The sequence below is a fragment of the Phascolarctos cinereus genome, unplaced genomic scaffold (genome assembly GCF_003287225.1).
Source record: "Phascolarctos cinereus isolate Bilbo 61053 unplaced genomic scaffold, phaCin_HiC Scaffold_9;HRSCAF=440, whole genome shotgun sequence".
Classification (NCBI taxonomy): domain Eukaryota; kingdom Metazoa; phylum Chordata; class Mammalia; order Diprotodontia; family Phascolarctidae; genus Phascolarctos; species Phascolarctos cinereus.
Genome location: NW_027556402.1, coordinates 25,721,357 through 25,734,766, shown reverse-complemented (window position 1 = coordinate 25,734,766; position 13,410 = coordinate 25,721,357). Strand labels below are relative to the sequence as shown.

Genomic DNA, 13,410 nt, shown 5'->3' with positions numbered 1-13,410 from the left:
AACAATTTTCAATTATGTATTGCAGAAACTTCTTTTATTGTAGGAGACAACATGAAAGTTTGACTTATTGGTCAAATTGTCGTTGTTTGCTGGACATTAAGTTTTGATATTGTATCTTATTTAAGGCATATAATTATTATTAGTATAATTAGAAGGGAAAAAGCATCTGTTAAGTGCCCACTATCTTGCAGGCACAGTGCTAAGTGCTTTACAAATGTTATCTAATTTGATCTTCACAACAACGCTGGAAGGTAGGTGCTGTTATTATCCCCATTTTACAGATAAGGAAACTGAGGCAGACAGCGGTTAAGTGACTTGCCCAAGGGTCACACTGTCAGTAAGTGTATGAGGCTGGATTTGAACTCAGGTCTTCCTGACTTTATCTGTCTACTGCTCCTGCACTTTCTATTGTACCACCTAACTGCTGCTGCTGATAATTATTGTCGTTGCTATTATTGTTATGATCTGTACATGCCTCTGGCTACCAGTAATTTTAAAGGATGATACAGCATGACTAAATTTTCTTATCTTCCAGGCCCTGATCTTGACTTAATTGCAGACAAATTAGAATCTGTTTCCCCTCTGGATGTAGTTCTTCTCTCTTTTTATTTTTTAACTTTTTTTTTTTTGATGAGGGAGTTGGGGTTAAGTGACTTGCCCAGGGTCACACAGCTAATAAATGTCAAGTGTCTGAGACCGGATTTGAACTCAGGTCCTTCTGACTCCAAGGCTGGAGCTCTATCCACTGTGCCACCTAGCTGCTCCTAGTTCTTCTCTTTAAAGAGTTAATAGGACGGTTAGAAAAGATATTGGGATGAAAGAGGAAGATAATTCTGATTACTGTTCATTTTTAGCACAAAAGATGTTCAATTTATTTATTTTTCTATTAATTCATTTTAGAAATGTTTATTGAATTCCTATTACATTCCAGGCCCCATGGTAATGGGTATGGGAATTCAAAGACTAAGAAGACATGGGCCCTTTTCTCATGGACTACTTTACTGTAGAGCAGAGATGAGATATGTACATGAATAACGATGAAAATGCATTTGAAAGTTCACTTAGTTTCAAAGTCTTTGATAGTTTATTTTACTTCCCTGGTTTCCTTAGAATAGATAGGGATTGGCAGCTTCTCCCCCTGCCCCATCCTCTTATCCCCTCAATTATTTATATCATACATTTACTTGAAAATTAACCCTTAAAACTCCCAGTTTATATACTTTACAACTTAAAGATTTTTTTGTTTAATTAAATGTGTATATGTAAGTTACAAGTCAAAATATGATATGAAAAATGCATGAGTTATTAGTGAAAAAAAAGAAATTAAATGGGTGTTTCTTTTTTCCTTTGGCAGTGTGTGTTTGCTGAAGAACTTACCTGAAGATAAACTAACCAAGATCATTGACTGCTTGGAAGTGGTAAGAGAGTGTTTAGAACCAAACATAAATCTTCACTTAAGAAATGTGGGCGTTGCGAGGCAGCTAGGTGGCTCAGTGGATAGAGCATCGGCCCTGAAGTCAGGAGTACCTGAGTTCAAATCCGGCCTCAGACCAAACATTTGACACGTACTAGCTGTGTGACCCTAGGCAAGTCACTGAACCCCAATAGCCTAAAAAAAAAAATTAAAAAAAAATTAAAAAAATCATTTTCAAAGAACTTTGTTTGTAGGCTAAGTTCCATTTAAATGATCTTCAACACGGTCTCTGGAGTCTATTGTCATACTGGAATTTTGTTGTGTTGAATATTGTTCAAAATAAGTGGGTCACTAACTAACAGAAATAGCTTTCCTAGAGTCAAAATATTTATATCAATTTAGGGACTGCAAAAGGCTTATTTGACTAGTTTCTAAATATTTTTTAAAAAATTGCTTGCGTGTTTATTGCCAACCATTGTTTTAGTTTTTTCAAATATTTTATTCATTAAAATGTTAACATAAAGAGGCATTTAATTTTCTGAGATTAATGTCAAAATATTCTTCCAACATTCTTCTGTGATGACCCATTATGGATGTGACTTGTGATCTCAAAGACTATGATTAAATTTTATTTATTTTTTTATTTTTTGGTTAGGCAATGGGGTTAAGTGACTTGCCCAGGGTCACAGAGCTAGTAAGTGTTATGTGTCTGAGGCCAGATTTGAACTCAGGTCCTCCTGAATCCAGGGCCTGTGCTCTAGCCACTATGCCACCTAGCTGCCCCACTATGATTAAATTTTAAATTCTATGTAGTAGGCCCTGCCAAACTGGGAAGGCTATGAGAATGGTCTTTGCAACCAACTAGGTGTCTGGTATCAAAAGACTAGCCTAGCTAAGTTTGGGGAGGCTCATCTTCAGTAAGTTAGCACTCAAGGGATGGATCTTTTCATCCATGGAACTCATAAAACCTTCCTAAGGCATAGAAGGGTTTCATTCTCCCTCAGTGGACAGGATACTTACAGCAATGAAATCTACAATGCGAGAATTTTGAATTTAAAGAATATTTTAATTTCTTTTAGAGTTAGTGTAATGGACAACTGTCAGGGAAATGGAACTGAGATAGCATGAGGATTGGAGGAAAGTACATGATGAATGTATTTTATAATAAAGTGAGGAAAAGTCAGTATATCTAAGTGTGCTTTAATATAATTATTTTCAGTCTTTGAAAATGGACTTTTTGTAAAAAAAAAAAAAAAAAAAGAAAATATCCACAGATGTTATACTTTTAATTTTAACACCTTAGAAAAGGGCCTTATTGGAATATGTTCAGAAAAGCTCAGATGGTTGGTTTTATTCCAAAACGTGTTAATTTTTCTCAAAATGATACATTTTGTGACATGTACCTTAGTTTTTATTGCATTATATTTGTATCTTTTCAGATCTCAAAGTTAGAAAGGTAGCTTTCTTGTACCCTTTTTTGTGATTAATTGTAATGACAACTGAAATGCTTACTGAATTCACTGGGGATGGATTATAGTAGTAACCAAAGTCACATCTAGCCTTTCAACTTTTTAGAAGACTATTCTCAGTGGAGAAAAATCTCTGCAATGTTGATTGTTGATAGGGTTATGTCTTTTTTCAGTCCCAAAAGATAATGCAGAGTAATATCTCTTGAGAAGTGAATGGAGACCACTTTATCCTTAAGTGCCTGTGACACCACTAATGCTTTTGTTCACAATTCATGAAAACCATCGAGCAGTTTATCAAGGATGTGCCATGATGATATAGTTCCTGACCTCGAACCCCCCCGAGAGGTTTCTGTTCTGAAAGTCATTTTGGAAAGGGCTGCTTGTTCTTTGTCTCCTGAGACTTTCCACAGATGTTACAAATTAATAATTCATCCTAATTTTCGTGTGTTTCCCCCTATACTGAAAAAAGGTCTATATTTTCCTTTAGAGAAGGAAATCTGTTTTTAATATGAGATTTCTAAAGGAGATTCACCAGAGAATTACATGCTGACAGCAAATATTGAATTTTTGAATCATTAAAATTAAATGGTTATGTAAGCATACTTACAAGAGTTACAGGAAGTACTTGCAGAATGTGTGTATTGGAACTCAAATCCAGGAATAATTCACAAATTTTACAAGTTTCAAAGTCTCATCTTGTACTTTATATTAAACTATTGCAATGCCTCTTTTGGAGTGTCCTTAGGCACCAGAATAATTCAGAAAAGGCTTTATGTGTGTATCAGGCATCCAAAAGGAAATGTTATAGAATGAAAACTCTCAAGGGCAAAAGTAATTAACAACGGTCTAATGGAGTCCATTGAGCTCTGAAAGCAGTCTGGTGTTTACCAGTTGCAGTTCAATTGTCTAATCCTATCAAGAAGCAATCACTTAGCTATTTTAGAATAGGATGGCTGGCTGCCTTGTTGAGTTCCAGGGCCAGCTGCATCACATCTGGCCATGCAGTCTTGAGCAAGGCATTTTTGTTACATGTGTGGCATGGTTTTAGGTGCGTGGGGGTTAGAATGTTGCTTCTCAGTTATTAGTATCCAACTCTTCATGACGCCTTTTGGGGTTCTCTTGGCAAAGATGCTGGACTGGCTAGCCATTGATGAAGAAACTGAGACAAACAGGGTGAAATCCCTTGCCGAGGATGGCACAGCTAGTAAGTGTCAGAGGCCACATTTGAACTCACAAAGATGAGTCTTCTTGATTCTAGGCCTGGCATTCTATTCACTGCATCACCTAGCTGCCCATGGTGGGTCAGAATATTCTATCACTGAGTGTTTGATATAAACTTGCTCTTTAAGACATCCACAATGGGGGCATAAATAGAACTAACCGTGTATTGATCTTACGGGTCTGTTCTTGAAGCTTCCCTGTTTTTAGATGGAGAGTGAAGTTAGGAATAATATTGATACCTGTCATTGGTTTATTGTGAACATTTGCTAATGAAAATGATGAAGCAGTTTACAATTCAGAATGAAATTTAAAAAGTCTCTTAATGGTAATGATAATTATACATCAACAACAGTCCTGGCCAATTGGGCCATGCAGAACAGAGGAATGTGTAAGCATCTCTGAGACCCATTCCTCAAACCCTATCCCAAGTAAGCATGTGATTTATTTGATTGTCCATTTCTGAGCTGCAGGCAGATACTGATAATGTTGATAATAAAGTTACCTAACTCTTTGTTATAAGCACTGGCCATTTGGACCTTTAATGGCGCAGGAGGTACAGAGGTTGGAGAGAGGGCCATCTCTTAATGTTTCTCATAAATTTAACTAATTGCTGGCCTTATAGAGTGAGCCACTTAAGAGTCAGAAATTTGGGTGGCTCTCGCATGTGTTCAGACCTTGCCATAAACTGCCTCTTTATTCAGATTCATTTCAGATTTTTTTTAATTAAAAAAAAATGGGAATGCATGCTAAATTTGCATGAAAATAATAGTTTTCAATTTCAATTTCAATGACACTATCCATGTCATTTACTTAACCTAAATATAGGAAACTTCCTTCCCTGGGTAGTTCCACCTAATATCGGAAGGCAAGTCTAATGAATGCAGATTTCACCAAAGGTTAAGTAGTTCCTTTGAGGCCTAGCTGTCATTGATCCACACAAAAGTTTGAGGGCATAGTCTAGAACTTGAGGGTGGAACAGTGAGTGGCTCACCCTGGATGGTCTTCTAAGGTCTCTTTCAGCATTAAAATTCAACATTTGTGTAAGTAGTGACTAGGAATGAGCTGTAAACAGGGGTAGGCTCTCCAAAGTCTCAAGAATACTACTAGGGCAATGATAGCCATGATTACAGTGTAAATGGATTTTAAATTGGTAGATACCTCTTAGACAGATGTTTGAGCAGATAGGGCAGTTTGCTTTTCCATCCCTTTTCAAGGTGTATAGGAACAAACAAGAAATGAAATTAAGCCTGTTAATCATATCCTTTTTAGATAAATAACCACTCCCAGCTTTATGAATATTTGAAATAAGACTGAATTAGAGTAAGATACTGAATGCATGAAAAAGCCAATTCCAACTACTTTCTGCAAAACTATAGGAATTTGCTTAATAGGGATTTCTTTAACTGTGGGTCGTGACCCCCACAATTTAAGAAATGCTGAAGGGGTCATGAGTGGAAAAAGTTTAAGAAACCCTGCTTTAGATAATGGGATAGAAGAAATTAACTGTGTAATTTTAAAATAAATGACCTATCATAGCTTTATAAATTAATGACATTAGCTCAAATTAAAGATATGCACGTAGGGAAGGAAGAGCCAATTGCCAGTTCTTTCTGCCAAACAGAGTTTTGCTTTAGAAAATGTTGGTTATATTGGTTTAGTCACCCTAGCAAAAAAAAAAAAAGAAAGAAAGAAAGAAAAAAGGAAAATTAAACACTATGAACACAAAATGTGTTTTGTATCACTCTGACCTTTCTTGAGGCGCAGTTAGAGGGAAGCTCTTACTTTCCCCTTTGCCCTGTTGTCTTGCCATCCCACAGAGAGAATTCTGAAGACTGTTAGGACTTTAGGTGTCCTCTCTGCTGTTGCCTTTCAGGGAACTGGGCTTGTGTCATCCAGAATCCCCTGTCTCTTGAAGGAAAGAATATATTGTTTGTTTCGGTATTATTCATTTTCTTCTGATCTGAACTTATATTTTTTGGGCTGGTTTAGGCCATTAGAAATAGTTTTACTTCCATTTCTGTCTTTAGGGAAAAAATAGCTATGATTTAGAAATGTGAAGTGACCTAGAATGACTAGAACTGGATTCTTGTTCCCTTCACATCCTGGGTCTGTCTCTTCTTCAAAGTTCCAGAGATGATCTCTGAGGAAGGCAATGAAAGAGGGCCAGAAATGGCTATGACTCTTTACTTTTCCAAGGCCTGTGACTGTGATGGATGAAAGGCTTGGAACCCACAATGAACAGAGACTGATACCTTATGTAGCCAGTATTTCAAAAAGATTAGAAATGCTATTTCAGCTCTTCCCTTAAATACTCCTGTCTACTAATACTTTTCTTTTTCTCATCCCAACAGGAGTATTATGACAAAGGAGATTACATCATCAGAGAGGGGGAGGAAGGAAGCACCTTTTTCATTTTAGCAAAAGGAGTGGTAAATATGATGGTCATCAAAATAAAACCAAGCAGATAACTGTTACGTTCTATTTTAGCACATATAAGATAGCTTTTTAAGGATAAGGCAAATTGACATTGATATATGCTACATGTATCAGACAGAATCTGAGCCCTTCCCTCTACCAGTCCATTCTCAGCAGTTTTATCCAATGGCCGAAGGAGTGGATAAGTGACATTGCAGCAATTAGCTATGCCCCCTAGAGGCTTTAAATAGTTAAGCATTGGGAAGTTCAAAGGAGAAGACCCAGGAAAATGAGAAGGGGCTGGGAGGGAAGGAATGTTATTATCTCAACTGAACTGCCAGGAAATAAACTACTCACTTATATACAGATGTGTAAACTGAGGCCCAGAGAAGTTTAAGCAAGTTGTCCAGATTCTACCTTTGTACAATTGAGACATGAACTGAGATTCTCCAACTCCAAATCCATTAAGTACCCCTGCCTATCACTGTAGCACACAGAATCCTTCCCCTACTGAGGCAGTCAGGCAGACAGTCACCCTCTCCACTCTACTCTTGAAATTTTAAGGCTGCTTGAACACAAGAAGAACTACTCTCTACTCATTCACCATCCATGAGGAACACTTGCATGATGGATAGAAAAATCAATAGCTGAGCTTTCTTCACTCTCGGTCATGGCACCTAGCAGGAGAGAGGGAGACACTCCATCCATTCAAGAGTTTGTTACTTTGACTTCCTGCCAAGATGCTGTCTGAACAGGAGGCAGGCCGTCTACTTCCCAAATAGCTATTCTAGTAAAACCCTAAAGTTCTCATGAGATGAAGTAATGATCAGGAAATCTAATGGGAAACTATACCCAGTGATTTCATATACTCCAGAACTGTACAAAAAGTTAGCCAGAAGCTCCATGGTGAAAGAAAAGGGGGTCCCTTCAACAAAGCAAATGAGCATGATCAGAGTTGGGGAGTTTACAAGGCTCTGTATGCAGAGGCTCCCCTGAGAAAACCCCAAGGTTATCTGAAAGTTCCAGGGTAGACACCTTGGAAACCCTGGGGAGTGACCCTGACTGGAACTACCTAGGCCTAGGGGCTGTGAGGTTCTTAGTACTCTGTCCCAAGACACCAGAGAGGGCCCTGAAGATCCAGCACCGTGAATATCAGAGATTTGGTGGGGGGGTGGTCTAACCCTGAAGGTCAGCACAAGAACTTGGGGGACCCATGGTGAGATCACACTGGACTCACTGTCCCACCCAGAATTTTGCACAGCAAGGATCAGAGCCTTTTCCTGAGATAGAGGCCCAAATTAGGGACTACATTTGGAAAGGTGAGTAAATCAAAGAAAAACACTGACTAGCATGGAAAAAATGTTGCAAATCTAACTCAGTTAAAAATTATGAATGGAAACTGAAAGGGAAAAACTAGATTTTCCATAAGGACTACATGAATGCCTAGAAGAAGAAATTAAGGAAGAGATAAAAAAATAAAAGTTTTGGAGGAAAAAATTAGAGGGAGACTAAGTAGATTAGAAGAAAAAGTGAAACTTTATCTAAGAAATAGAATCCCTGAAAACTGGAATATATAAAAAAAAATCAATGACTTCATGAAACAGAAAAAAATTATATAACCAAATTTAAAGATTTCAAAAAAATAGAAAAAAATATAAGATATAAAAAATAATTGACCTGGAAATGAGTCAAGGAAAGAATTTTAAAAATCACTGAATTCCCTGAAAACCATGATAAAAAAAAGCCTGGATACTCTACTTCAAGAAATCATACATCTAAATTTCCCAGATCTACTAGGACCAGAAAGCCAAGATAAAAAGAATTATCTGATTATCTCCTGAATATCAAAATCAAAATCCAGAGCTCCCATATCAAAAGAAAAAAGTACTTCCAGCATCAGCAGTTCAAGTACCAAGGGACCACAGTTGGGATCAGGGTCACTAAGTCCTGGCAGCTTCTATTAAAAATCCAGGGGAAATCCTGAAATACAGAAGACCAAAAAAAAAAAAAAAAAGAATAGGCTTACAACCCATAATAACTTACCCTGCAAAGCTGAGTAAAATACAACAGGGGAAAAAATATAGCTTTAATAGAATAGATGACTCCAGAGCATTTCTGATGAAAAGACTAATGCTGAGTAGGGGCTTTAAAATGCAAATACAAGAGTCCAGGGACACCTAGAAAAGTGTATTTGAACAATTAGAAGGAATTAGAAGGATAATTCTTCCACAATGTATGATAACATCGATATGATGTGATAATTCCCCCAACTGTATGATGATCTTTTCCCCCAGTGAGGATCTCAGTGTCTTCAAAAGGTAATGAGGGAGTTAAAAAAGAAAAACCGAGGTACTGGGGATGCATTAATTCGTTCTGAGGGTTTTAAGAAGAGAAAGAGCAGGTAGGGTAAAAGGAGGAACACCCCAGTGTAGAAAAAGGGTGGAACTGGCTGCTTCTCATAACTAGGATGTGTGAGAAGAAACATGTATAAACATGGTGAGAAGAATCATATACAAACAAGGAGAAAGGGGTGGGCATCAGATGAACCTCATTCTTGTCTGAAGTAGACAAAGGAGGGTTAAATACACATGACTCTGGGTGTGGAAACTCAACAGAGAAACAAACAGGAATAGGGAGGGGATGTGTAATGAAAAAGCAAAACAGGGTTTCCTGCTCCTTAAGGGAGATTGAAAGGGGTTGGGAAGGGAAAAGCTGAAATCTAAGGGAGGGTCTTGAACCTGAAGGGGGACTTAAAAGAGGAGAAGGAAAAAAGAAAGTCTCTTAGATTATTGGTGAAAGGCTGAACAATTCGGAGTCTAATAATGTAACTGAATATTATTGTGTTGTAAAAAATGATGAAAGGCACAATTTTGGAGAATGCTGAATAGTCTGAACTAACACAGGGAAGAGAGCAGAAGCAGGAGAATAATTTAAACAAGGCAACAACGTTGTATTGTTATTTTTTTAGAAGTTCAGCCTTGCAAAACACTTTCATAGTAGTCATGTGAAAAACTAAGTATATTTCCCTTCATCCTACCCCACCCCCCATTTATACTGTTTTCTCTTTTGACCCTGTCCCTCCTCAGAAGTGTTTGCTTCTGATTACCCGCCTCCCCCAATCTGCCCTCCCTTCTATCATCTCCCTGCTCCCTTCTCCCCTTTCCCCCCTATTTTCCTGTAGGATAAGATAGATTTCCATACCCAGTTGAGTGTGTGTAAGGCAACAACATCGTAAAGAAAAAACTGATTTAAAAGACTTAATAAATCTGATCAAAGCCATGTGCAGCCCTGATTCCAGAGGCTGTATGATGGAGTATGTTACCTACCTCCTCACAGGGAGGTGATGGACACAGGGTGCAGAGACACCTTTTTGTGGCATGGCTGTTGTGTAGATTTGTTCTGCTTGACTAAGCTTATTTGTGACAAAGATTCCCCCTCCCTCTTTTTTCTTTCTCTGGGATAATGGGGAGGGGGGAGGGGATAAGGAGTAGAGAGGGGGCTAACAACAGTAATGATGATGCCAAAAAAGAGAGGTCATTGACCTTTTTTTTAATAAAAATGTGCAGAAGAGAACAGAGAAGTTCTGAAGAAGTGAAGATGAGGGGACAGTGTTGAAAGTAACACGTAAAACTTACATATATTTTTTTAAAGCGTACTGTATGAAATGGAGCTTCGCAGTTTCCAAATAGAATCCTCTTTTTTTCTGTCTTTAAAAATTCTCTTTTTTAAAAAAATTTAAAATTTTTAAAAAATGTTGGTTTGAGAGAGTTTGAGGGTCATTTGAGGGAACCTCGGAGATGCATACTTCAGATAGATATAGAAAGGCAATCATTTAGGGCAGAAAGCTGCTTTGAGAAACAGGACCCCTGGAAAACAAGAGGAGAGCTGGATAAAGAGAGTAGCTGACCATGGGAAACCAATTAAGCGAGCTGCCCCGCAAAGATGTTACATCTAAGAGGGGAGAGAAGAGAGAAGAGCAGCAGGGCTCTGTAAAGAAAGGTCTTCCAGGTCCTGTAATACAAGGAGTTGTTCGTTGCCATTGATGCACATGTATCCTACACATGTGCCCTGTAAGTGTGAGCTCATATTTCCTGAGTATCCTGTGTGTATTTGTGGGAGAATGCCCTAGCTTTATGGAAGTAATGTTTTGTAGCTATTATTTATTACTCTGCCACCTTAGTCTTTGCTAAGAGCTAGTACTGGTTGATCATTAATGGGAATCACACTTAGGGGAATTGATGAACTATGTCAGAAGTATAGATCCATAGGGTTGCCCCTAGAACCCAAGGGAACCCAGCCTGCCACTGCAACCACAAATTGAAGGAGTATCCTGGGGATGGGAGCAGGAATGCGACCATTTAGAATAAGGAAATTAGACCTGTCAACCCTTTAAGACCACTTTGAGCTCTAAATACATGATTCCATATTAGCAGCAGGGGAGCTTCTCTGCCAAATTGTTGTGGCTGCTGAAAAAAGTTATATGATGAAAGTTGATCTTCATTAATAAAGAATAAATAAAATAATATTTAATATTTAAATATTATTTAATTGATTTAATTAAAATTGAATATTTAATATTTAAATGTTTAAATAATATTTAATAAAAATAAATAACAAAAATAATAAATAAAAGTTAAAACTTGAGAATTTTTTCTTTTAACTGAAAAGTTCAGATTGACCCATATTCCAGTTCAACTTACACCTCAATATGTGTATAGTAGGGTTACTGCCCCCCTCTTCTCCCATATATATATTATATATAATATGTTTATACATATAATTGTATTATATTTTGTATAATATAATATTTTATATTATATTATTATATAATAATATATAATATGTTTATACATATAATTATATTATAGTTTATATTATATTTTATATTATATTATTATATAATAATATATAATATGTTTGTACATATAATTATATATATTTGGACATGGTAAAACATTGAGCACCTAGTTCTCTATTTTACCAGCCTATTACTCTTCTTTGTAGTCTTTTACCATCTCAATAATTGTCATTTGTTCTTTAACTATGACTCCAGAGAAGGGAAATGATTAACACGAAGAGAAATGTAAATATGCAGTTTGTTGGAGAGACAAATAGTCGGGGAGAAAAGAGAGGCAGCCCTATTTGAGGTGATTGGGGGATTTGACGATGTTCAGACAGTCAAAGTGAACCTAAGTTCTCCATGCATTTATATAGGTGTAGTGATGTCATCATAGTGAATTGAGCTACGCCTCAGTTGTAACCAAATCTCGGTCTAGACATACAGATGATGTCATCACCTAACGTAAGCAATTTCATAGTGATGACAAAGCATTTTGGCTCCAGGTATACCTTGTGGGTAGAGTCATGGGTTGAGAGGTAGAAAGGATCTTAAAGGATCCATAAGTCCAACCTCTTTTTGAAGATGATGGGGCGCAGATCTCCATCCAGAGAAATTTAGTGACATAGGAAAGATTATCTAGGTAGTAAATTGGAGTTAGGGTTCCAATACAAGGCCTCTGACTCCAAATCCAGAGCCCATTCCACTGTAATATCCCTCTAACAGCCGGTAACTGCAATTTTAGCAAACATGTACTAAGGGCCTAATGTATACAGGGCACTGTGCAGGGTGTTTGGGCACGTACAAGGTTTAGGTCAGACATAGCCATTGACTTCATAGCATTTACAGTCAAATAGGGAGGTAGACACAAACACAGAAAATTCTGATATAAAATTACATTTATTAAGTGCACTATGAAGATAGAAGCAAAGTGTTAGGTGAGGTTGGGGGGGGGGTAGGTCTTTATTACCAGGAGAATTCATCAGTCTTATGGAGAAGGTAAAGTATGAGTTGGGTTTTAAAGGATAGAAGGGAATTCCATGGGTGAAGAGCGTAGGAAGACCATTCTAGACATAGGAAATAGTGTGAGTCAAGGCCTGGACCTGGGGAAGTGAAAGCCTGGCACATTTAGGTGACAGAGTGAGCTTGTTTGGCTAGAACTCCGAGCACATTGTAGGAATAATATCAGATTAGACTAAAAAGGCTGGAAGACCCCTGATTATGCAAGGCCTTGAACGTCAAGCAGAAAACTTAAAATTTACATGATGACAACAAGGAGAACCTGAAGTTTATTTTTTTAAGCATAAGAAGGATAAAACCAGATCTAAATATAAGAAAATATGAAGATTGGATTGGGAGTGAGGAACACTGACTTGACATTTTCTTTGTCTCCATCCAATAACACAATGAAGAAAGAAAACCTTATCTTTATACTTGAGATCTATGTAGGACTGTGGTCCTGAAGGTAATAAATGTGGTAAGGTCTTCCTCTAGAAAAAAACACTTTGTTGAACATCAGAAACTTCATACAGGAGAAAAACTTAATGAATGTAGTGAATGTGGGAAGGCCTTCCTTTGGAAGAGAAACTTTACTCAACCTTGGAGAATTCATACTGGAGAAGAAGCCCTTTCAATGTAACAGATGTGGGAAGACCTTCTGCCAGAAAATAGCTTGTTGAACATCAGAGAATTCATATTGGAGAAAAACCCTATAAATGTCATGAATGTGAGAAGGTCTTCAGCAGAAGACAATATTTGCTGATCACCAGAGAATTCATACTGGAGAGAAACCTTATGAATGTAATAAATATGGAAGGCTTCTGCCAGAAGACAAGACTTATTCAGCATCAGAGAACTCATACTGGAGAGTAACTGTATGAATGCAATGAATATGAGAAGGCCTTCAGCTGGAAGACGAGACTTTATGATTATTAGAGAATTCACACTGGAGAAAGACCATATAGGTGTAATGAATGTGGAGAGACTTTCCAACAAAGAGCATACTTTGTTGCACATCAGAGAGTTCATACTGGAAAGAAACATTTTGTATATAA

At 37.4% G+C, this 13,410-nt stretch overlaps 1 protein-coding gene across 1 annotated transcript in view; it reads left to right on the top strand.

Moving 5' to 3' along the window:
- The window catches only part of PRKG2 (protein kinase cGMP-dependent 2), a 123,396-nt gene that overhangs the window by 57,143 nt on the left and 52,843 nt on the right, over positions 1-13,410 (top strand). The window contains exons 6-7 of the mRNA XM_020988351.2: positions 1,355-1,418; positions 6,456-6,533. Of these exons, the coding sequence (XP_020844010.1) occupies positions 1,355-1,418; positions 6,456-6,533 (142 nt within the window). The remainder of the gene's footprint in view (positions 1-1,354; positions 1,419-6,455; positions 6,534-13,410) is intronic.